Raw genomic sequence first — 25,862 nt, 5'->3', positions numbered from 1 at the left:
ATATTAGATACCATTGGAAAGCACCATTGGATATCACCGCTAGTAAAGGCCATGCTGTTATTGGAAATCGGGACTTCCGGTATCCCATGTATCCTGAAGCTTTGCTGTAATTTCATGATTGCAGCCTGGAAACTCATGGAACCCATGTGATGCACCTCCAGCCACTTGGAGTGTGCGTCCACCATGATTAAAAACATGGGCTGTCCTTGGAATCCCATGTACAGGATCACGTGCTTAATTTTGGATAGGGTTGGATCTTTTTGGGACCAGACTTTAATCTGCCCTGCTGACATTGGCAAAGTCTCCAAAAAATTCAGGGTCGTCACAACCTCTTCCAATACTGGTAAAGGAGCTTGTGGGCAACGAGAGGTAACTCAGTGCGTCAGCATTAGCTATTCAGGTTGCAGGCGGTGTTCCAGAAGATATTCATAGGTCGCTAATAACAGAGCCCAGTGCTGGATCTGAGTGTTCGTATTGATGGAGCTTTTTCACAATAAATATGACAGCCAATCCTTCTTTCTCAATCTGAGAATACCATCACTCTGCATCCAAAAATGTTCTGGAGGCATACGCGATGGACTTTCTGTCCTGTCTTCCCAGCAATATGTCAGCATCGGCCCATCTCATATGGGGAAGTATCACAAGTCAATATAAGTTCCTTCTTAGAGTCAAAATGAGCCAATTGGTTTGTTGACAACACCTGACATTTAACCTTTGAAAAAGCCTCTGCTTGCAGAGTTTCCCAGGACCATCTCTGATATTTTCGCAGTAGGGCTTGCAAAGGCACCAGCATGGATGTCAAGTTTGGGATAAATTTTCCATAATAATTGACTTGTCCCAAGAAGGATTTAAACTCTGTGGTTTTTTTTCAGGGGTTGGTTCTTTCTTGATGGTCTTTACCTTATCCTCTCCTGGATATAACCCCTTGCCATCTGCTCGGTAGCCTAAGTAAGTTATTTCAACCATTTGGAAAACACATTTCTCCCTCTTCAAGTGAACTCTCATTCTGGAAAATCTCTGCAAGACTTCTAAGTTGGTCGGTATTCCTGTGCTGAAGCCGCCGTGACCAAGATGTCATCTAAGTATACTGCTACCTTGGATAGCCCTTGGAGGATGTTTTCCAAGGAAAACGGCATTCACTGACATGATGCCAAAAGGCAAGTGGGTATACTCATAAAGTCCCTTATGTGTGTTGATTGTCACATGTTTCAAAGAAGACTCGTCCAGTTTGTGCTGAAGCGAGGCGGGACTCATTTCCAATTTGGAGAATGCCTTGCCACCTGCTAACTTAGCATACACATCTTTGATTTGGGACATGGAGTAACTATCGAGTTTGGAGACCTGATTGACTGTTGGTTTATAGTCTCCAAAGAGACAAACTGATTTGTCAGGCTTCAGAACAGGGACTATGGAGGCAGCCCTTTTACAAATTGCACAGCCTTATTATATCTAGATTTTCAAGTTGCCCTAATTCAGTTTCCATCTTCTCAAGTATAGAGTATGGGACTGGCCTTGCTCTGAAATACCTAGGTGTAGCGTCAGGGTCAACTTAGATCTTGGCCTTGGTTCCTTTTATTTTTCCCAAGCCTTCTTGGAAAACTCCAGGGTATCTACTAATAACTTTGTACAGTCCCCCACACCCAGCCTGGAACCAATCTCTCCCCATAAGACTTGATTCGCGGCCCAGTATAACAATGAGTGGGAGACGAGTTGATTGCTGCCTATAATTACTGGGGCCATTGTGGTGCCTTTTATCTGTAATGGCTCCACCTCCCCACCCCCATGTAGGTGGCTAGTCCGGCCTTTGAATCATCCAACCTCAGGAGTTGGATGCCAGATTGGAGATGCTTATACATTTGTTCTCCGATAATGGAGACTGCAGCTCCCGTGTCCACCTCCATCTTCAAGGGATGGCCATTCACCAGTATTTCTACAATTATTGGGGGAACTTTTGTTGTGATGTTACAATTCAGCTTTTGTGTCCCTTTCTCTGGAAGTGCGGATACCTTTTATGATACGGGCAGGTACTGGCCTTGGCTTTTTCACTAGGCAGCATGCATTTTGCCTGTTCCTGAAACTTCACCTTGGCTGTGTCCTTTGACAGTGTTTGCAATAATCCATTGTCTGGTAATTGCACCTTTCTGGAATATGTTCTCTAATACTCTTGGGGTTGTCATTGCCTTTCTTTGACTGACAGGTGGTGACATTAGGGTTCCTACATTGACAGGGGCCCTTTGACACCTGGTTTACACAATTACTGTCCATTGAGGACTGAGTACATGAGGTTCCTCCACCTAGTTGGAAGACATTGCTGTCTGATGCTCCCAGTAATTCCTGAGCCCCTTTTTCTGTGTTCTGAAGTGATAAGGATATTTCAATGGCTTTCTTTAAATCCAAATCGGGTTCTGCCAACAGCTTCTTTGGGTGCTTAGGTCATTTATGCCACATACCAACCTGTCTCGCAACATTTCATTAAGAGGCAGTCCAAATTCACAATTTATGGTCCATTCCCATACCTAGCCAAGAACTCAATGACAGGTTCCTCAGTAGTTTTCCCAGCCATGTTGGAGTGGTATCTCTAGAGGTTTACAGAGGGCTTCAGGTCATAGTGGTTTTTTACTAGGTCTAGGTCTACCAGCTCATTAAAAGTTTTTGAGTCGGGGCATCTGGATAGGTCAGACTTTTTATAATACTGAAAGTTAGTACCCTGCATGCCATCATCAACATCACCTTTCGTTTTTCATCTCCAATGTTGTTAGCACGAAGAAGGTAACACATGTGCTCAGTATACTGTGCCCAGTCTTCCCCGCTGGTGTCACAGGGTGCAAGTTTCCTGAAAAGAGGCATGATAGCCTTACCACAGAAGATTCTTGACTTACAGATGGAGCTGATCCGGGTGAAGTGACAGGTTTAAAAGTCCCCGCTGAACACTTCCTATTGGGCAAGCCTCCACCTGCCCAATAAGAGAGCTCGTACTCCACAAAGCCCACAGGAGATCTACTGACAATCCCCCGTGGCCATCAAACCCCTGATCTCTAAAAAGCTAAGTTGCTAGTGGGGAGACCAGCGTTACATCATGGGACCCACCCCATCAACATTTCTCGACTAACAGCTGAACAATATGGCAGAGAAAGCTGCCATTGGGACAGCTTCAGTGCCGTTTGTCCCACCTCCTGCAACACTCTGCCGAAAAATGGGAAAATTCTACCCCTAGCCTCTGACATGCTCTTGTAGCCACAGTATTTACATGGCTAGTCCAATTCAGTTTCTGTTCAATGGTAACCCCAGGATGTTAATAATAGGGGATTCAGCAATGGTAATGCCATTGAATGTCAAGGGGCAATGGTTAAGTATCTCTTTTGTTGGAGGTGGTCAATGCTTGGCATTTGTGCGGTGCTAATGTTACTTGTCAATTCAAGCCTGGATATTGTCCAGGTTATTTTGCATTTGTACATGGACTGCTTCAATATCTGAGGAGTCACAAATGGTGCTGAACATTGTGCAACCACCAGCGAACATCCCCACTTCTGATCTTATGATGGAAGGAAGCTCATCGATGAAGATGCTGAAGATGGCTGGGCCTAGGACAACCTGACATGTGGCCTTAATATTACAATAATAGCAGGATGACCTAGACAATTGCTGATGGTAAAGTGATACTCCTGGGTGCTTCCATTGTTCTGGCCTAGTCCCCATGGGATACAGCCAACATGACTGCTAATTGCTACTTGCATTGTTCTGACTAATATCCAATGTTATTGGCAGAACCTTCTGAAGATGAGAAGACATTGCTGCCTGATGAAGGGCAGCATGATGGCACAGTGGTTAGCACTGCTGCCTCACAGCGCCGTGAACCCGGGTTCAATTCCCGGCTTGGGTCACTGCCTGTGTGGAGTTTGCACATTCTCCCCGTGTCTGCGTGGGTTTCCTCCGGGTGCCCCGGTTTCCTCCCACAGTCAAAAGATGTACGGGTTTGGTGGGTTGGCCAGGCTAAATTGCCCCTTAGTGTCAGGGGGACTAGCTAGGGTAAATGCATGGGGTTATGGGGATAGGGCCTGGGTGGGATTGTGGTCGGTGCAGACTCGATGGGCCGAATGGCCTCCTTCTGCATTGTAGGATTCTATGTTAAGACAAATCCTTATCTGGAGGCTTGTAACATCAGAAACTGTAAAAGGGAATTGTGGAGAAAATCAATTTCAGTAATTTCATTAGTGAATAGTGCTTTCTAGTTTTGAATTCTGGTGCTGGCCAGATGGACTGAAATAGCCTTCTCAGGTCCTGTACATTCCTGTGTTCCTATATAGTTTGCTGAATAGAAACATGCCACTACATCACAGAAACAACGTCCCATTACTTCCTAACTCCCCAGCGTCATCGGATTTGGGGCTAACCCCAAAGATGTGCTGGGGAATCGCTCTCAGAAGTTCCCAGGTAAGGGTTTACATAGCAAGGGCTAACTTTCCCTGGACGATTATGCTGGGCTGGGAATCATCTGACAAAGCGATTTAAATCACTAACATCAGAACTCCAGTTCTATCCTCATCGTTACTCTGAAACAAATAAAAGCCCTTCTAACTTCAGCGTAACTATTTTAAAGACCCACATGGGAAAGCTGCACGTATTCCCCACACTCTCGACCTGAGCCCCTGACCTGACTCAGCCCAGTCCCACACGTGCCCAGGCCTGACAACTCCCGTGACCTGACCGACTCTCCCCTGACCCAGCTCCATGGCCTCAGTCCGCAGCCTGGTTGTCTGACTCCCCCCCCGCCTGACCTGAACGATGGCCCGACGACCCCTTGCCACCCGAACAACCCACCTGACCTGCACCCCCCCCCCCCCCCCCCCCCCCACTGATGTCACCCCACCCCCCGTAAAAGGGAGGCATGTCCTCCTTCGCTCTGCTCCTTTGACAATTCTATGCTGGAGCCAGGGATGTGCTTCACTACCTGAGTCTCACGTGGCCTGAGTCAGGAAGGCCGAGCGAGACAGGCACTTTAAAATGCTGGTAAGTTGGTACATATATTCACCTGCACATCACACTGCACTGCTGCCATCTCTCTCACCGCTGCAAAGCTTCTGTCTCAAGCACAACCAAAGTGGGGTGACAGGGCTGCACTGTACCCAAAGAGACTGTTGTGGGTCACAGACAAGGCTGCACAGGGAGAATGTGCAAACTCCACACAGGCAGTCACCCAAGGCCAGAATTGAACCCAGGTCCCTGGCACTGTGAGTGCAAATCACTGTGCCACCATGCCGTCTCTGGCCCCTTTGAGGCAGGGAAGTCCTTTCCAGTTGTCGACATCTTGAACAAGATCATTTTTCAGCCTGGGACCAGTAGCTCTGAGGGATTATTATGGTAAGGAGTCTAACAACGCCAGGTTAAAGTCCAACAGGTTTATTTGGTAGCAAACGCCACTAGCCTCCGAAAGCTAGTGGCGTTTGCTACCAAATAAACCTGTTGGACTTTAACCTGGTGTTGTTAGACTCCTTACTGTGTTTACCCCAGTCCAACACCGGCATCTCCACATCATTATTGTTAAGGTATCAGTGTTGGAAAGGTTTGCAAACAATGCTGCATGTGGTGCCTGTGAGAGGTGAAAGGTAGCACACAAGCACATACCCTGAGTGAACTGCACATTGCCACCAGCACGTGACACTTTCAGTGGCCATTTACGTTTTTACTTGGTTGTAGTGGACACAATGCATCTGAGGAATAAGGGTGATGCAAAGATCCACAGGAACCATAAGATAAACGCAAATTTTTTACACTTTTCCAATACAATCAAATCAAGTCCGAATCATAGTCTCAACAAGTTGAGACATTTCCGATCCAGGCTGACAAGACAGGGCATGCAAGCCTCTACCCTGTCTTGGGCCTGATCTACATGAGCCAAGCTGATTGGAGGAGGCGCAGATCTTCCTCCTCCAAGGCTTGATCTCATTTGCATCTCAGCCAAAATGCCGAGATACCGCTTTTAAAAATTGCTTCATATGAAACATATGAAGCTTAAATGCAACTCAATGGCCACTACCAAGTGCAGCATCGGCATAACCACACTTGATCTTAGCCAAAAGGCCGAGAAACGCAAATTACTGCAGATGCTGGAATCTGAAACAAAAACAGAAAACCCTGGATCATCCCAACTCAAAATGTTGGTTCTATTCTCTCTTCACAGATGCTGTCAGATCGGTTGAGATTTTCCAGCATTTTCTGTTTTGGTTCCTGTAGCTGTAAAAATCACAGTGCAAGTTTTTGCAACCAGTTCCTTCCATTCCAGGCAGCAGCACAACATTGCATCAAGGAGCTAACAGTTCTAATGGAAGGATGTCTCCACCTGAAATGTTAATTGTTTTTCTCCACAGATACTATCTGACCTGCTGAGCGTTTCTTTGTAACAGATGCTGTGTTCTATTCAGCAAGGAATTACATGTGTTTGGATAATTGAATTTGCTTCCATCATTGGGCTCCCTCAGGTATAAACATTGGGAATTCTTGACCCAGTTATTCTCCCTGCAATGTTATCAGTACCTCCTGAACTGCAGCTTCCCAATTCCTTGGAGCATTGTGTGGGTCAGCAGGTATCCTGAGGTGCCCTGCGGCCGGAGCTTGTTGATTGGCGGGTTGCTGATGGTGCAGGCCCTGATTGGTGGATTGCTGAGGGTGTGGTCTCTGATTGGTAGGATTGCTGAGGGTGTGGTCTCTGATTGGTAGGATTGCTGAGGGTGCTGATCTTGATTGGTGGATTGGTGAGAGTGTGGACTCTGATTGGTGGGCCCCCTGAAGATGTGGCTCCTGATTGGTGAATTGCTGAGGGCGCTGACCCTGATTGGTGGGTTGCTGAGGGTGCGGCCCCGGATTGGTGGGTTGCTGAGGGTGCTGACTCTGATTGGTGGAATGATTAGGGTGTGGCCTCTGATTGGTGGATTGCTGAGGGTCTGGACTCTGATTGGTGGATTGATGAGGGTGTGGACTCTGATTGGTGGGTTGCTGAGGGTGCGGCCCCGGATTGGTGGGTTGCTGAGGGTGCGGCCCCGGATTGGTGGGTTGCTGAGGGTGCGGCCCCGGATTGGTGGGTTGCTGAGGGTGCGGCCCCGGATTGGTGGAGCCCTGCCGGGTGGCTCAGGCCGCTGTCGCGGGCTGGGTGAGGCTGGTGTGGGGGAGACGCAGCCGGACAACATGTCGCTTTGTGCTGATCCAGTGCTTCAGGCTGCCTGATATACCCCGGTGTCCGGATTCTCTCCCGTTCACACCGTAACGATGAGGTACCGTGTCGGAGCGCTCTCTGTTGTGGCGATGTATCCATGCAGCAATTGTTAGATTCTCGGCCGGAGCGAATATGATACAAATGATCCCCTCCCAGCCAAGGGCTACAATGTAACCTCCTCCTGTCTCCGCAGCCCTGGGCCCAGCTCCTCTTGGCTGCACTGTAGCGATTGTGTAATCCCAAATTCATTCACTCAGTCTGATGTTACTTTGTTGCGCAAAAATCAGAGTGGGAGGTTCAGAATGGGATATTGTACAGGACTGGAAAAAAATCTTCAAGGCGGTGTGGACATGTCATTGTGTACTGGTTGCTATCCTACACTGTTTTCACAATACCTTACGATAATTTTTTTTGGCTAAACATGTGATTCTATTCATTTAAACGAGGCAAATTAGACCTTTATTACTTCAAAATTAAATCATCAGCTCATTTGTACCAAGTGACTTTTAAGAGTATTTTTGTCCCGCATGTTTCCTAGACTCTACTAGGAAGAAACGTGTGGAAAATTCATTGACCTTGTTTTTGTAATTGTAGGAATTGCATTGCCTTCGAGTAAATGAGAACAAATGTAAAGGACTTCATTTTGGATAGAGTTTGCGCCAGTTTTATCAGCTATATCTATGCTAAATGGGTCACACCAAACGCAAAACATGAGGGAAATTTAAACACCAGTTACATCGAGTTTCTGTTATCTTTGATGCTGGCTTAAAAATAGTTTTGCCAAAAGCAACCCCACACACAACTGCTTATTTGTTGCTGTTTGAACTGAGTTGGATTTCTTAATACATTCCAAAATATTTTATTTGCTAAGAAGCTGATCAGCATTAACCAGCGAAACAAGGAATTGTTCTGTAAATTTTTTTAAGTCGTCGCGAGTGACTTAATATCAGATTAACTCGGATGATGAGATGCTCCCCTTATAAAACTGCAAAGTTTGTTGTTGCAAACCCACTTTCATCTTTATTAGTGAAACTGCACTTTTAGGTACATCTTAAACTCAGTCCCTTGGTTCTAGTGCAAACATCCTCCTGGTTTCTATCCTATTATTCCAGGATCTTGTATGTTTCAATAAGATCACCTCTCATCGTTCTAAGCTCCAGTGGGTATAGGATCAACCTTTCTAAAGATAAGCCCCTCACCCCCAGGAATAAGTCAAGTGAATCTTCTCTGAACTTTTCCGAACCAACTATGTCTTTTTTTCAAACAGAGACCTGAACTATATGCAGTATTCGCGACATGGTCTCACCTAGCCCCTGTACAGGTGCAGCAAAACATCCCTACTTTTATCAAAGCAAAATACTGCGGGTAGAATGCTACAGTGCAGAAGGAGGCCATTTGACCCAACGAGTCTGCACCTGACCACAATCCCACCCAGGCCATATTCCCATAACCCCATGCATTCACCCTAGCTAGTCCCCCTGACACTAAGGGGCAATTTAGCATAGCCATTCCACCTAACCCGCACATCTTTGGATTGTGGGAGGAAACCAGAGCACCCGGAGGAAGACATGGGGTGAAGGTGCAAACTCCACACAGATAGTGACCCCAGCCAGGAATCAAACCTGGGTCCTTGGCGCTGTGAGGCAGCAGTGCGGCAAGGTTGGATGCCAAAATCTGAAACAAAAACGAAGTGCTGGGTAAACTCCCCTTGTAATAATGCCTAACATTCCATTTGCCTTCTGGTTGGGCTGGATTGTTTGCATTCTCTTTCTTTGTAAATATATGATATAACAATACAATCAGCATTTAAAAGTTTATAGGTTATGGCACCAATTGCACTTTTGGCATCAGCCTGTCCCAGCGGCAGGCATGCCACCCCCACCATCTCGTAAAACTCAGGAGATTTGTTATAAATATCATGAATTGCTTTTTTTTAAAACAAACATAGACAAATATAGACTGACAGTTGGTTTATAAACCTGATTAGTGGCTTATTTAATCTCTTAACAGGTTAGAACTCCATATTACTGCATCTGAAGATGTCTAAGTATCCTACCTGCTATCAGCTGTGCATTCAATCTCAACAGACAAAGGGCTATACAAAAAAAGAACATGCTAGAAAATCTCAGCAGCTCTGACAGCATCTGTGGGGAGAGAATAGAGCCAACGTTTCGAGTCTAGATGACCCTTCATCAGAGCTGAAAGCAAAGAGGATCAGCAGAGATTTATACTATGAGTGGGGGGATGGGGGGGAGAAACAAAGGGAATGTAAATGAGGGTGCAGAAGGCTGGGAAGGCGATAAAAGTGTCCATTAAGTGATTGGAATGGTGAATGGCAGAACAGGTACAGATGTTTAAAGGACTGCCAGGGGATTACAACAGTTGCCCTGAAGGAGGGGGCAAGGAGGAGAGCTGGAATGGAGAAGTGGAAAATGGCAGGGAGAAAGAAGGATGATAAAATGGATGAAAAGAAGAAACAGGATGAAATAAAATAAATGGAAATGGAGTGAAGGTGGAGGACAGAGTTCATGCTCTGAAGTTGTTGAACTCGATGTTCAGTCCAGGAGGCTGTAAAGTGCCCAATTGAAAGATGAGGTGCTGTTCCTCCAGTTTACATTGGGGTTCGGTGGAACATTGCAAAAGGCCAAGGACGGACATGTGGACAGGAGAGCAGGGTGGTGTGTTGAAGTGGCAAGTGACAGTAAGATCTGGGTCCTGCTTACGGATGGACCAGAGGTGTTCAGCAAAGTGGTCACCCAGTCTGCATTTGGTCTCTCCGAGGTAGGATAAACCGCAGATTCCGGCATGACAGAGGGCTATGTTTATTACCCTAGTATCACTGGTTTGTGGATTTGATGAATAATGTAGTTATAATTATATTCCATTTTGATAATTGTACCATAAACACTCTAAAACTAGCCTGTTCTTTAATTTTCCCTATGCTGTCTGCTTCCTATCATTTCTTTTTGATCCTTGTAAAGTGGTCTGCTCACTAAATAAAATAAAGTTAGAATATTCAGCAGTGTAGATATGCATGCTGCAATCATTTGGGAACATTGTCCCCAAAATGCATATAAATCAGCATAAACAGGGTCAATGACAAGTTGAACCCTGTATTTCTTTTGATGTGGAGATGCCGGCGTTGGGGTAAACACAGTAAGAGTTTTAACAACACCAGGTTAAAGTCCAACAGGTTTATTTGGTAGCAAATGCCATTCGCTTTCGGAGCCCAGCTCCTTCGTCAGCTGACGACATTTGCTACCAAATAAACCTGTTGGACTTTAACCTGGTGTTGTTAAAACTCTTTCTTTCTTTTGAGTCATAAAGTTAAAAGATTTCAGCTCATTTCACCATCAAACATTTGAATGTGATTTATATGTTTGACATAAAAATGTATTAAAAGCAACAGGGAATACATGGCCTCTTTAAATATAAAGAAAAGGATGCTGGAAAAATGGCTTTTTAAAAATCTGGTTGCAATGTTGAGATAGCTTCCAATTCTCTCTTGCCCTGACCCTGGCTTGTCGTCTGCTCTAGCTTTGTCTCACAAAGATATGGCTGACATTCTAGGCTTGTGGAAATCCTGAGCTGTATTCTATTATTTCCTGGCACAACACTGGTTTCCAATGCACTGTGCAACATCTGAGCATTTTTAAATACATTAAATTCTTACATTAAATATGTAAGAATTTTGTTTTAATGCCAGCAGCACTTGTGGACAGCTAGCAGACATTTAAATGGACATCATAGCAGTAGCTCATTCTACTCATGAATAGCTGAAGAAAATGATTTCAAATCTTTATACACCTGTGTTTTTTCGAAGCAACTTTTAGGCCCATTGTTTTCTTGTTGTTGTGGGAAGTTGGCATCTTATTAATGTGCTAAAATTAAATATACCAATAAAATTTCCTTTTTTTAGTACACATCCTCTCCATTTCAATTATTTTAAAAATTCTGTGTTTGCATCTGTATTTAACCTGGGATTTTGTCAGCCTAAACGTTTTGTCTTAGTGTATCAGGATGTTGTTGACCTGCGTTGAAAGATATGTCACGTCCAAAAACTACAATGTTTTTTGGTTTGTATATGATGGACTATTGTGGAGCATCTGTCAGATAAATAAAAACTACTCTGTTAATGGGACCCCAGGTGGCAGAGTGGTTAGTACTGCAGCCTCACCGTATCAGGGACCCGGGTTCAATTCTACCCTTCATAGAAGTCATAGAAACCCTACAGTACAGAAAGAGGCCATTCGGCCCATCGAGTCTGCACCGACCACAATCCCACCCAGGCCCTACCCCCATATCCCTACATATTTACCCACTAATCCCTCTAACCTACGCATCTCGGGACACTAAGGGGCAATTTTAGCATGGCCAATCAACCTAACCCGCACATCTTTGGACTGTGGGAGGAAACCGGAGCACCTGGAGGAAACCCACGCAGACACGAGGAGAATGTGAAAACTCCACACAGACAGTGACCCAAGCCGGGAATCAAACCCAGGTCCCTGGAGCTGTGAAGCAGCAGTGCTAACCACTGTGCTACCGTGCCGCCCCAACCACTGTGCTACCGTGCCGCCCCTGTGCTACCAGTACCTTGGGTGACTGTTTGTGTGGAGTTTGTACTTTCTCCCTGTGTCTGTATGAGTTTCCTCCAGGTGCTCTGGTTTCCCCTCACAGTCATGATGTGGAGATGCCGGCGTTGGACTGGGGTAAACACAGTAAGAAGTTTAACAGCACCAGGTTAAAGTCCAACAGGTTTATTTGGTAGCAAAAGCCACACAAGCTTTCGAAGCTCTAAGCCCCTTCTTCAGGTGAGTGGGAATTAACCCCTCACAGTCCAGAGATATGCAGGTTAAGTGGATTGGCCATGCTAAATTGCCCCTTAGTGTCCCAAGATTTGTGGGGTGTATGCACTAGTCATGAGAACTGTGTGGGGTTACGGGGGTAGGGTGGAGGAGAGGGTCTGTCAGAGATTCGGTGCAGACTCGATGGGCCAAATGGCCTCTTCTGCACTATCGGGATTCTATGATTCTTTGACATGGCTCATGTTAGCTACTGAGGCAAACGCAGTGTAGTAATAACATAGAACATAGAAAGCCACAGCACAAACAGGCCCTTCGGCCCACAAGTTGCGCCGATCACATCCCCACCTCTAGGCCTATCTATAGCCCTCAATCCCATTAAATCCCATGTACTCATCCAGAAGTCTCTTAAAAGACCCCAACGAGTTTGCCTCCACCACCACCGACGTCAGCCGATTCCACTCACCCACCACCCTCTGAGTGAAAAACTTACCCCTGACATCTCCTCTGTACCTACCCCCCAGCACCTTAAACCTGTGTCCTCTCGTAGCAACCATTTCAGCCCTTGGAAATAGCCTCTGAGAGTCTACCCTATCCAGACCTCTCAACATCTTGTAAACCTCTATCAGGTCACCTCTCATCCTTCGTCTCTCCAGGGAGAAGAGACCAAGCTCCCTCAACCTATCCTCATAAGGCATGCCCCCCAATCCAGGCAACATCCTTGTAAATCTCCTCTGCACCCTTTCAATGGCTTCAACATCTTTCCTGTAATGAGGTGACCAGAACTGCGCGCAGTACTCCAAGTGGGGTCTAACCAGGGTCCTATAAAGCTGCAGCATTATCTCCCGACTCCTAAACTCAATCCCTCGATTAATGAAGGCCAGTACGCCGTACGCCTTCTTGACCGCATCCTCCACCTGCGAGGCCGATTTAAGAGTCCTATGGACCCGGACCCCAAGGTCCTTCTGATCCTCTACACTGCTAAGAATGGTACCCTTCATATTATACTGCTGCTTCATCCCATTGGATCTGCCAAAATGGATCACCACACACTTATCCGGGTTGAAGTCCATCTGCCACTTCTCCGCCCAGTCTTGCATTCTATCTATGTCTCGCTGCAACTTCTGACATCCCTCCAAACTATCCACAACACCACCTACCTTGGTGTCGTCAGCAAACTTACCAACCCATCCCTCCACTTCCTCATCCAGGTCATTTATGAAAATGACAAACAGCAAGGGTCCCAGAACAGATCCCTGGGGCACTCCACTGGTCACTGACCTCCATGCAGAGAAAGACCCCTCCACAGCCACTCTCTGCCTTCTGCAGGCAAGCCAGTTCTGGATCCACAAGGCAACAGCCCCTTGGATCCCATGCCCTCTCACTTTCTCGAGAAGTCTTGCATGGGGGACCTTATCGAACGCCTTGCTGAAGTCCATATAGACCACATCCACCGCTCTTCCTTCGTCAATGTGTTTGGTCACATTTTCAAAGAACTCAACCAGGCTCGTAAGGCACGACCTGCCCTTGACAAAGCCCTGCTGACTACTTTTGATCATACTAAACTTCTCTAGATGATCATAAATCCTGTCTCTCAGGATCCTCTCCATCAACTTACCAACCACTGAGGTTAGACTCACCGGTCGGTAATTTCCCGGGCTGTCCCTGTTCCCTTTCTTGAATATAGGGACCACATCTGCAATCCTCCAATCCTCCGGAACCTCTCCCGTCTCCATCGACGATGCAAAGATCATCGCCAAAGGCTCCGCAATCTCCTCCCTCGCCTCCCACAGTAACCTGGGGTACATCCCATCCGGTCCCGGCGACTTACCAACCTTGATGCCATTCAATAGTTCCAACACATCCTCTTTCTTTATGTCCACATGCTCGATCCTTTCTGTCCACTGCAAACCAGCAGTACAACCACCCAGATCCCTTTCCACCGTGAATACCGAGGTAAAGTATTCATTAAGCAGCTCCGCCATTTCTAACGGTTCCGCACAAACTTTTCCCCCTTCACCTTTTAAGGGTCCTATGCCTTCACATCTCATCCTTTTACTCTTGACATATTTGTAGAAAGCCTTGGGATTCTCCTTAATCTTACCCGCCAAGGCCTTCTCATGACCCCTTCTCGCTCTCCTAATTTCCTTCTTAAGCTCCTTCCTACATCCCGTATACTCCTCTAAATCCTTAACACCTCCTAGCTCTCTGAACCTTCTGTACGCCTCTCTTTTCTTATTCACCAGGTTCATCACAACCTTCGTGCACCACGGTTCCCGTACCCTACCAACACCCCCCTGTCTCATCGGAACGTTGTCATGCAGAGCTCCAGACAAACATTCCTTGAAAATCCTCCACTTTCCTTCGGTACTTTTCCCCAAGAATGCCTCCTTCCAATTTACCCGTCTAATTTCCTCCCTGATGACACTGTATTTCCCTTTACTCCAGAGAAACACTTTCCTAGCCTGCCTGATCCTATCTCTTTCCAATGCTATCGTGAAGGAGATAGAATTATGATCGCTATCCCCAAGATGCTCACCCACCGAGAGATCCTCCACCTGTCCAGGTTCATTAGCCAGCACCAGATCAAGTACAGCCTCTCCTCTAGTAGGCTTATCCACATACTGTGTCAGGAAACTCTCCTGGACACACCTAACAAACTCCTCTCCATCCAAACCCCTAGCCCTAGGGATATTCCAATCTATGTTTGGGAAATTAAAATCTCCCATCATGACAACTCTGTTATTCCTACATCTCTCCAGGATCTGTTTCCCCATCTGCTCCTCAACATCTCTGTTACTATTGGGCGGCCTATAGAAAACACCCAGCAACGTTACCGACCCCTTCCTGTTCCTAACCTCCACCCACAGAGACTCCGTAGTCAATCCCTCCACGGCGTCCACCTTCTCTACAGCCGTGACACTATCCCTGATCAACAGTGCCACTCCCCCCCCTCTCTTGCCTCCCTCCCTGTCCTTCTTGAAACATCTAAAACCCGGCACCTGAAGCACCCAGTCCTGTCCCTGAGACATCCAAGTCTCCGTAATGGCCACCACATCACAATTCGAAGCAGCAATCCACGCTCTAAGCTCATCCACTTTATTCACTACACTCCTGGCATTAAAATAGACACATCTCAGACCTTCAGCCTGAGCACTTCCCTTCTCCATCACTCGTCTAACCTCCCTCTTACCCTGTTTACATTCCTTATCTATTTGCGAGCTAACCTCCTCGCTCTCAGTCCCCTCATTTCGATTCCCTCCCCCCAACCTTTCTAGTTTAAAGTCTCTCCAGTAGCCTTAGCCAACCTTCCCGCCAGGATATTGGTCCCCCTGGGATTCAAGTGCCACCCGTCTTTTTTAAACAGGTCACACCTGCCCCTAAAGAGGTCCCAATGATCCAAGTACCCAAATCCTTGTCCCTTGCTCCAGTCCCTCAGCCACGCATTCATTCTCCACCGATTCCTGTTCTCACTCTCTGTGACTTCATCCAAACACTGTTTTGTGTCAGCTGTGGTTCTGTTGGTAGCATAAAAGCCTCTGGGGAGAAACTTGTGGGCTCAGAACTCCAGGACTTGAACTCAAAAAATGAGACTGATACTGCAGTGCAGCATGGCCGGAGTGCTGCACTGTCAGAGGTGCTGTCTTTTGGATGAGATGCCAAAATTCGTTTTCCTGCTCAGGTGGATGTAAACGATCCCATAGTGCAATTCTAAGGAAGAGCAGGGGAATTGTCCCATATGTCCTGATCAATATTTATCCCACAATTAACATCACAAAAACAGATTATCTGGTCATTTTCAATTGCTGTTTATGGGAGCTTGTGCACAAATTGGCTGCCTCATTTCCTGCACTTCAAAGATACTTCAGTGGTTGCAAAGTGCTTTGGGATGTCCTGTGACCATGAAAGGCATGATATAAATGCAATCTTTCTTTAACCACTGGCTACTCACTCAGCATTTAGGATTATAGAAGTTCCCAACAGGGAAGGAAACAATTCAACCTGTTTAGTCTGTGTGGGCTCTTTGCTAAAGTAAGCCAAAACTACTTCCCAGTGTCCTATCTTCATAGATCATCACCTTACTTTGCTTCCACTTTAAGTGGAGCAGTAGTCTCTGTCTGACCTACTCTCTTTAGCAAAATGTTCCATGAATATAATTCCCATATTCTCCTTGTTCTTTTATCTGGGTGCAGCCTCTAACCATGGATTATATATGGTTGGTCCGAGTGTTTTGTTTATAGACTGATTTTTGCAAGGGTGCCACTCTGGTTGAGTAAATGATTGCTCCCAAACCTCCCAACACAAAAGTAATAACAATGGTTTGTCTTGTTCAGAAGGTCCTGTGAGCGTGATTACAATTTTCTTATCACATTAACTGTGCTTCCACATGCTTCAGCTTATAAAGGCCTCATTGTTTTACTTTTGATGAGAAATAAAGTTGTATGGTCGGAGAATGCAATAGAACAGGACATTATAGCCTTCATTGTTAACACATGCTGAGCTATATGTTTAAACCAACTGATTAAACTTTGTGACCAGTTTGATAGATCATAATCCAAAACAAGCAATTTTGTCTGCATCAGCAAGCAAGCAGCATGTGGATAGGTTGAAATCGCAATCAGAATGCGTTTTCCTATTCATTAGGGTGATAGAATCATAGAATCCTACAGTGCAGAAGGAGGCCATTCGGCCCATTGAGTCTGCACCGACCACAATCCCACCCAGGCCCTATCCCTGTAACCCCATGCATTTACCCTAGCTAGTCCCCATGACACTAAGGGGCAATTTAGGATGGCCAATTTACCTAACCCGCCCATCTTTGGACTGTGGGAGGAAACCAGAGCACCCAGAGGAAACCCACGCAGACACAGGGAGAATTAGCAAACTCCACACAGACAGTGACGCAAACTGGAATCAAACCCGGGTTCTTGGTGCTGTGAGGCCATAGCGCTAATCATTGTGCCACCGTGCCGCCTATGATTATTGTACAAATGTTTACATGTGAGCATTGGAATAAAATCTCTGAATATTAGATTTTTTTATTTTCAGCTGATTGCTTTTGAAATTTTCAAATGCAGATGTGCCCTACAGTAATTCTTTAAGGTCGCAGAGAAGACTTTGTACTTGCTCCAGCTTGATTATACTAGGACAAAATATTTTCTACTCTGCAGCAGACTTTGCTTTTTGAACTTGGGGGGTAGAATAGATGTTGCAGCACTCCATGCCTTGGAATGACAAGAGATGGATTCATAGCCACACCTCAGTTCCTGATTTTTGGGCCATAAGGAAACACTGACAAAAATCAGTGATTTAATGGTGGTCAGTTGGTAAAAGACATTTGTAGGTTCGGGGAACAGCTGACATGGCTGGGGAATTATCTACTGTATAAGACTTTTCTTTTAAAAAGATGGGACTTTTATTCAGAAATTGCCGTTTTTTTACTATAAAGAACCTGAGATTATTCTATCACTTACTGTGTTGAGCGAGTGTTCGTGATCAATGAACAAGTCTTCATGACAATCTAACCACAAAGACAGTAAGGTCTACAGTTGTGGTTCAGACAGCCAATCCTTTTCTCACGGCTCTTGTTTGTACCAAACTGCATTTGAATCCTAATTTGGTAATTCTGCTGACAGCTCAAATGTACATGGTCGCCCCTTGAATAAATTCTGGTCCGACACCACGGTAAATAAGTACCTAATTTCTCCTGCGATAATTTCTAATTTCTGCTCAAATTAATTCATATTTCGCTTACTAGCTGAGGGATTAAATATCGAAGGAAAATTCACTTCAAGATAATATGTAGTATTTTCAAATTATTCTACCTCCTCAGGTCAGACTGACATGGAATACGATGAAAAACTGGCACGATTTCGACAAGGTCATCTCAATCCCTTCAATAAAGACCCAGGTGAAAAGGTGGAGAAAGGCAGTGAGGAAGAGAGTGACCTGCCAGTAAAAGGTCAGGATAGTGTCAATCTAGATTGTAGTGTCATTGGAAACAGTCTAGTATTCAATTCTCTTGTCTTTTTCTAACTTGTATTATTCATTGACTCAGAGTGCTATGTACACTGATCCAGGACTAGCATTTCTCAAGGGTTAGAGAAGAAATGATTGAAAATTAGAGTCAAGGCAAAAGGTGTTCCATATTCATTTGTTCTGTCACTCCCTAAAGGTCCTGGCTTGCCCTGGCTCCATCATTAACTCAGCTGAGGTCAACCAACTTCTTCAGGTGATCTGACGAATGCAGAGGTTGGTGTTAGAGATGAAGACAAGAAAGGGTGATTACAAGGATGGAACCCCGGAGGCCTGCTGAGATTGATAGCGCCGTAACCCAATTTGAATCGCTGTTTGGGGAGCTGAGAGCGAGGGGGGGGGGTTGCTGCTGAATATAGGAAGAAATAAAACTTGAAATCACTTCTTAAAATGTAAAGTTGGATTATGGTCAAATTAAACATTAGATTGTGCAATCTTCATGCCTCGACAAAGTATTTCACTTTCGATGTCAATTGGACCCGTTGCACGCAATGTGGGGAAGAGCCATGTGACTGCTGAAAGGGAAAGCTACAGCTGAAATAACCAGTCTTGTGACTCCATGAAAGATGGGAGGTACAACAGGAAATTACGTAAGGCATATCTAGTGAACAAAAGCTGTTATACAGAAGTCAACTTTCTTTGTTTTAAACTTGACAGTTGAGTTAGATGAATTTAAAATATAAGGTATGAGTTGAGTTTGGAATTTTCTTTCTAAGCATTTGTGTGGATATGTTTTAAAAACACCAAGGATTTAAAGATGAATCAGGCATTTCTGCAGCTGATCATCTTCAGTGAAATTTGCATAAAGCTGGCTGGAGAATATCTCCTACCTGGGTGTTGGTTATAATAGTATTTGCACAACATTCCTGGATATACTTCTGTGTATTTCTAGATAATTTTTCCTTTCAGTAGCTCAAATTTCCATTAACAAATACCATTTTTCCTATTGTAGGACTATACACAGACTCTTTGTATAGGGAGGTCAATGCACATACAGACCGAATGATGGATCTTGGCCTGGCTGAGGATCATTTCTCCAAACCCGTGGCAAGTATTGACTTTTTATTTAAATGCAGATAAGTGAGATATTTATATTTTTTTAGTACATACTTAAAGATAAGTACCTAATTCTCCAGTTTTCACCAGGAATTGAGCTGAAATATCCTTTTTTCAAAACTATTCTTATGCTCTTCAGCCCAAGTCTGATGTCAGAGAGTTGAGTTTGGTCCTTGTATAGATTCATCTACCTAGAATGTTGCTCCTTATGTTCTGTATCGTAACCTTCTGCGGAATGCTGTTTGAAGTAGGATTAAGATTGTTTATGTTGTGCTTTATGATGACTCCATTTTCTGAGCGTGAATTCTTTACTGTTCAACAAATATTAAACTTAGAACAAAAAGAGAAACAGTCAGTCCAGGTGTTGGTGAGTGCACATCCAGCACACTCCATGCTAATTACTCCCAGTCAGCACCAGGAGAGGAATCAGCCCTGTATCTCATTGTATCTTGTCAGTGGTCGGAAATGTAAATGCAGAGGACATGGAGTTAAGGTGATTGACCAAAGAAGCAATGGCAACATGAAGAAAAGCTGTTTTACGCAGCAAGTGGTTCGGGATCTGGAATGCACTGCCTGAAAATGCAGTGGAGGCACATCAGTTGTCGTTTTCCAAAGGGAATTGGATCATTACAGTACAGGAGAAAATTGTAGGCCATGGGAAAAAGATGGGGAATTGGCATTCGGTAAGTTGCTCTTGTAGAGAGCCAGCATAGACGCAACGGCTGAAAGGCCTGTGTCTGTGCTGGAACGATTCCATGTCCTCTTAGGTTTTGGTGCTGGCCTCTTTTCCTGTTTCACTCTTGATGTGTAAGCATGTGAAGAATCTCATGTTCTTCACCTTGACTGTTTGCTTTCCGTGTTTTTATTATGCAGGGATCATTTGTGGCATTAGACATTGAGAATCTGAAGCATGCAATCGATGAGGTGAAACAAGTTATATTAGATTTGCCGGAACATTCCGAGAAGCAGAAAGACGCCGTTGTTAAACTTATTCATCTCCGGCTTAAGCTACAAGAACTGAAGGTTTGAAATGTACAGTGTAAACATTTTTACAAATACCATAATTGAGGGGAGAGTAAGCTACAAAATGATGTGAAAAGTGGAGTAATCTGATGGACAATAAAGGGAGCAAGATGTGATACCATTTGCAGTCGAGAGGGGAACATCAAAAGATCCTAATAGCTATTTCAATGGTAAGGAGAGAAAGTGCTCTTAAACAGGTCTTGCCAAGTAACATTGACAAAGGCTTGGAATGAGCTGTTTAACCAAGTATATTGGGGATCATAACCACAAGCCAGTCAACCTTAATGTGCCAGGGAAACGCTCCGAGGCATTGAGACAATATACCAAACGAAGAGAAAGCTGGTAATAAATTTCTGCAAGATGGTGTCAGACTAATGAAATGAGAAGATGTGACAAATGAAGTTTAATGCAGAAATGTGAGACATGATTCATTTTGGTAGGAAATATGAGGAGAGGTAATATGATTAGGTGGATTGTCCTACGATAGGCTGAGTAAATTGGGTCTATAATTTAGAAAAATGAGCATTGACCTCACTGAATCCTATAGAATTCTGAAGGGGCTTTACAGAGTAGACAGAAATCTAATGGGGAATGCAGTGGCAGAGTGGCAATGTCACTGGACTAGTAATGCAGTGGCCCAGGTTAATGCTCTGGGGATGTAGGTTCAAATCCCACCACAGTAATATAATAAGGGCTGGAAAGTTTATAGAATCATTGAAGTTAGTGAGAAACTCTGATTATTGCATAGAAATTCTGCAGTAAGCTTAATGTAAAAATATCATCGTTAAGTAGATGTTGACCATTTTATTTGTGCTGCCTTTTTTTATAGGATCCTGATGAGGATGAGCCAAACATTCGAATTTTGCTCGAACATCGGTTCTACAAGGAGAAAAGCAAAAGTGTCAAACAGTTTTGTGACAAGTGCAGCACCATTATATGGGGCTTGCTTCAAACCTGGTATACCTGCACAGGTGAATACTTGGTGTTTACCCCAGTTCACATTTGCTGTGGCCAAAATCTATTTAGGATAAAATCTGCAAGTAAACATTTCCACGAATGAATTTTTAAAAATCCCAATTATCATGTATTTTTGAATGCCCACTTTGGAATAATTCATTTTAATAAAATATAGATATAGATGTATATTAATAACAATGTATATTAGAGCTACTGTAGAGGTTTTTATACAGAGGCTTGTATGTTCAGCAGGAGGAATTGACCCAATTAAGTCTGTAATTTTCTTTATTTAGCAGCATAATATAGGTTAAATTTTAAAGTGTTAAATTTCATAGAATCAGCAATTGTGAATTTGGGGTTTAAAGTTTTGTTTGGATTATGCATTTGAATCTTCATACAAGTGACTTATTGCAGTTGTTGGTCTAAAAAATTGAAAAGCCTTGTAGGCTTTTTTTAAAAGGCAAATTTACACATCTACAGGGTCCATTGCAGAAGGTGTTTAACTTTGTCATGTTTTATGCATTCTACATAATTTATTACATGACAATATATAAAGCATATTAATATACTGCCACTTTTAAGATGCATTTCAGCCAAATACTCAATTATAATGCCAGGACTAGGCCTAAATGAGTTATTTTATAACCATCCTCCCTCTTTTTGCGTAGAATAGACTGAGACTGGCTCAGCAGGAGTCCTTGAGACCATGACACAATGTTAACTATTAGGAGAAAAACCTTGTGGTATTCTGTGAAAAGTGCTGCTATTGTGAGTGTCCCTTATCTTGCTTCTGTTCAGCATTATTTTATCTTTGCTGAAAAGTGGCCCATTGTTTGCGAAAAATGCAAAGCTTTTTTATATTTCCATCGCTAACTTGTGTTACCAGAGTGTGTAATAGTGGTATTTGGGGGACACAGAATTTGTGCTCAATCCAGCCTTTTGGACCCATCAGATCAGTAATTATAAAGGCTCTCGTGAAAAGAAATGCTGTTTACAAGGTGCATTGTTACTACAGCTTTAGCAGTCCAACCTTAGACCTGCCCTGATGTGCTGGAAGGGCAATAGCAGCCAGCAGTACCAAAAAGCATGTTGTTCCTCTGAACAGATGGGTAGAGACTATGGTCTCCCCTTGGCCAAGTCCAGAATGTTTAACCTTTGTAACCTTGATTTTGGTTGTTTGCGTGCCTGCTTTTGGAAACATTAGATGAAACCCGTGGTCCAGGAAGATGTTAGTGTCTTCGATGATGATTTTTTTTTCTACAGAATTGCTTTTAACTGTACTATGAAACACAAAAAACTGTTTTTGTATCCAATTATTGTCACACATTCACCATGCCTACCTGTTTTGTGTCATTGACTTAATATTTAAGACGTATTGCTGCTGCTTTTGTCCTCAAAGCCTTTGTTTTTGCTCACTTTTCAGAAAGTTCGAAGAGCAACCAAGAGAATTTTTCTCATGGTTGTGTAGCCAGTAGCATGTGCTCATTCACCATAGTCCAGGCCTGATTGACTGTCTGGCTCTGATCACAATCTCTAAGATCTCCCTCTGATCTTGACATAATCATCGGCCCACCTGAGCAACGCACACAGAACGTTATGCCAAAAATACCATTAACTAGAAATAGTTATTCAGTGTATTGTAGCTATGTATAGGGTGGCACAGTAGTTAACACTGCTGTCTCTCAGTGCCAGGGACCCGAATTCAATTCTGGCCTTGGTTGACTGTGTGTGTGGAGTTTGCGCATTCTCCCCGTGTCTCTGTGGGTTTCCGCCGGATACTCCGGTTTCCTCCCACAGTCCCAAGATTTGTAGGTTAAGTGGATGGGCCATGTTAGTGTCTCAAGATGTGTAGTTCAGGGGATTAGCGGGGTAAATAAGTGGGGTTACAGGGATAGGACCTGGGTGGGACGCTCTGTTAGAGAGTCGATGCAGACCCAATGGGCTGAATGGCCTCCTTCTGCACTGTAGGGATTTTGTGATATATTTCAAAAAAATTGAAAAAATGGAATTCCTATTTTTCCCTTTTCTACACGGTGTGCTCTAGTATTGCAGTCTCATAGAAGGGGGATGGAAACATCTGATGCATCTCTTGGACATAATGGGCGGGATTTTTGCAGCCTCGCTCGGGCAAGACCAGAAATTCCCACCCGAAGTCAATGGAGATTTCCATTGTCGGGTCCTCGCCTGCTCCGATTCCATGGCAGGCAAAGTGGTGGAGTTCCGCTTATTCCTCCACAGGAAGTAAAATCCCAATAATTGGGTAAACAGACTTCAGAAAATTGTTAAGACTTCTTGTCACAAGAAGGTATTTCTAGCATCAACTCATTTTGCACGTAACTTTTATTTTTGAAAATGTTTTTTATGTTGTGTTTCGGCTGGCTAATATACTCCTGTCATTTTAAGAAGAGAAACAGGAAGCAAAAAGCTGAAGAAATTATTAGGTGCACTTAGTAACTTTTTTCTTTGTTCAATGAATGGAACGATTGATTTGATTGCTCGGTTTTCTTATCACAATCTTTTTTGGTTACTAAATAAAGTTGGTTCATACATACTTCATTGATGGAATATGTCACTGGGTGAAATGAGAACTCGAGCTAATTTTGCCGTACTAACTTGTAATGAAGTGTGATACAATAGACTGTTTTTGAATGAAAAATGTTTTAATTGAGTAAATACTTAATCATTCATGTAACGTTCCTCCTTGCTTGTGCTTTGAAGTGTGTTCAAAGACTGGTAGAGAACTAGTCATGTTTGATTTGCGTACTGAATGATGTCCAGTACTTTTAACTGCAAACTAAAGAAGATTAGTAAATGGTACAATGCTATAAACTGAATTGAAAGAGATTCTCTGATGATACTTTAACATTTTTTTGTAGGGTTGTGAGGGCAAGAGAGTGGAGCTGTCTCTTGGCTCTTCTCAAAGGGGCCTGCACAGACAGGAGGGGCCAAATGGCCTCCTTCAGCGCTGTCCTGATGATACTTTAATAAATAGTATAATTTAGTTGTAATATAATTTGATACTAACCCAACTTGAGAAGAAGTAAAATGAAACTTTGTTTCAGTAATCCTGCTACACTAACTCAAACGTATTGTGTACACTCATGTAAAGTCAGTGTACCGATACAGAGCATCCTTGCACAGAAAGGAATGCATTGTCAGGAATGTAAATAAAATAATCTGAGAAGCTGTGATTGATTTATCTCTACTGCTGCATGTCACCACTTTTCACTGAGCTTAGTTTCCATGTTGGCAGGTTGTTACTACCGGTGTCACAGTAAGTGTTTGAACCAAATCACCAAATCCTGCGTAAGGTCAAAGGTCAGCCACCAGTCTGAATTCGAACTCAACATCTGTCCTGAGGTGGGACTAGACAGGCAAGATTATCGATGCGGAGAGTGTCGTCAGCCAATCTCCCTACGTGGGTACACTGTTGTAATTTGTTTTGGAACTTAAACAATTGTCGTGCAAAGTTATCCCTCAAATGAACAATATATATTTTCCTGATAAAGATGAAGAATGGGGCAGGTTTACATCAAAATCTAATTGCTTGTTTCATTAACAATGATGGAAGATACTAGTAATTTGATCTGTATTTAATGAGTCTTCTGTATGGTTTTGGTACTTTTCCATTTATTTTGGTACAATAGGTCCTGACAGCACAATCAGATGATTAGAAGAGCTTCGTTGGATTTTTGCATACCAATATTGAGGTGTTATGACTGGATTTTGGAGACTTATTCTCCTTACTGTTTTCAAAACAAAATGAAAAATTATCCCATCACAGCAGCTGGGAGAACTTGGGATCACACTAGCAGTACACAAGGGAATCTGCACCAAGCAGAAAGTCTCCAGTGAATGTGATTGGAAGAGGCTAACGCTTTTTTTGGCCTATGGAAGACTGAATAAGACAGAGGAGCAACTCAGACAATGTTTATTTTAAATTAAAATGTATCTTTCTGAATCATTTTTGGTGTCTGGACCAAACAGATCTGAAAAATGTATTCTGCTTTGGAATAGTCAGCTAATCAGAAGATGAAAATTCTTGTTGATTTGTTTATAGTTGCCATTTTAACTAGGAAGATTTTTATTAATTCATTGGGCCAGATATAATATTGATGCTGTCATTAGATAATTACCAGAGACAAATGTTTTGAAGGAAAATTTCACTTCAGATTTGAATGGGCTGTAATATCAAACTAGTGCAGAAAAATACATTTTTGAAAAAGTTATCCAAGGAAAATGGGTCTCCACACTGAAGTCAACAAAAACTGGGAAAGATGTAGAAATCTTTTCAAATCTGTTGGCCTAAAGGACACCAACCTCCTCCCAGCATCATGTTCCCAGTAAAGATCAGCTCAGACTTTGGTGATAGCTTTATGTGAGATAGGGTGTGAGCATCTGCGGTCAGAACAGCAAGATCCAGAAGACAATAGCTCAGTGGGATGAATGTTCACTTTAGGTCATCTTTTGCCAGTATGGCTGGATCTTTGAAAAATTAAGAAAATGATGTCGCACGGTGGCACAGTGGTTAGCACTGCTGCCTCACAGCACCAGGGATCCGGGTACGATTCCCAGCTTGGGTCACTGTCTGTGTGGAGTTTGTACATTCTCCCTGTGTCTGCGTGGGTTTCCTCTGGGTGCTCCGGTTTCCTCCCACAGTCCGAAAGACGTGCTGGTTAGGTGCATTGGCCATGGTAAATTATCCCTCAGTGTACCCGAATAGGCGCCACGGTGTGGCAACCAGGGGATTTTCACAGTAACTTCATTGCAGTGTTAAT

The 25,862-nt window shown here is 43.8% G+C and overlaps 1 protein-coding gene across 2 annotated transcripts in view; it reads left to right on the top strand.

Moving 5' to 3' along the window:
- The first annotated feature begins 7,120 nt into the window (after window positions 1-7,120).
- Window positions 7,121-25,862, top strand: part of def8 (differentially expressed in FDCP 8 homolog) — a 36,334-nt gene continuing 17,592 nt past the window's right edge. The window contains exons 1-6 of one of the 2 annotated variants that reach the window (XM_078210702.1): window positions 7,121-7,265; window positions 17,846-17,923; window positions 19,001-19,095; window positions 19,978-20,127; window positions 20,957-21,098; window positions 24,338-24,502. In XM_078210702.1, coding sequence (XP_078066828.1) covers window positions 17,857-17,923; window positions 19,001-19,095; window positions 19,978-20,127; window positions 20,957-21,098; window positions 24,338-24,502 — 619 coding nt within the window. In that variant the 5' untranslated portion in view covers window positions 7,121-7,265; window positions 17,846-17,856. Of the gene's footprint in view, window positions 7,266-17,845; window positions 17,975-19,000; window positions 19,096-19,977; window positions 20,128-20,956; window positions 21,099-24,337; window positions 24,503-25,862 lie in introns of both variants that reach the window. The other variant, XM_078210701.1, reaches the window with a different exon arrangement.

This window comes from Mustelus asterias, chromosome 4 (assembly GCF_964213995.1).
Source record: "Mustelus asterias chromosome 4, sMusAst1.hap1.1, whole genome shotgun sequence".
In the NCBI taxonomy this organism is placed as follows: domain Eukaryota; kingdom Metazoa; phylum Chordata; class Chondrichthyes; order Carcharhiniformes; family Triakidae; genus Mustelus; species Mustelus asterias.
This window is presented reverse-complemented; position numbering and strand designations above follow the sequence as displayed.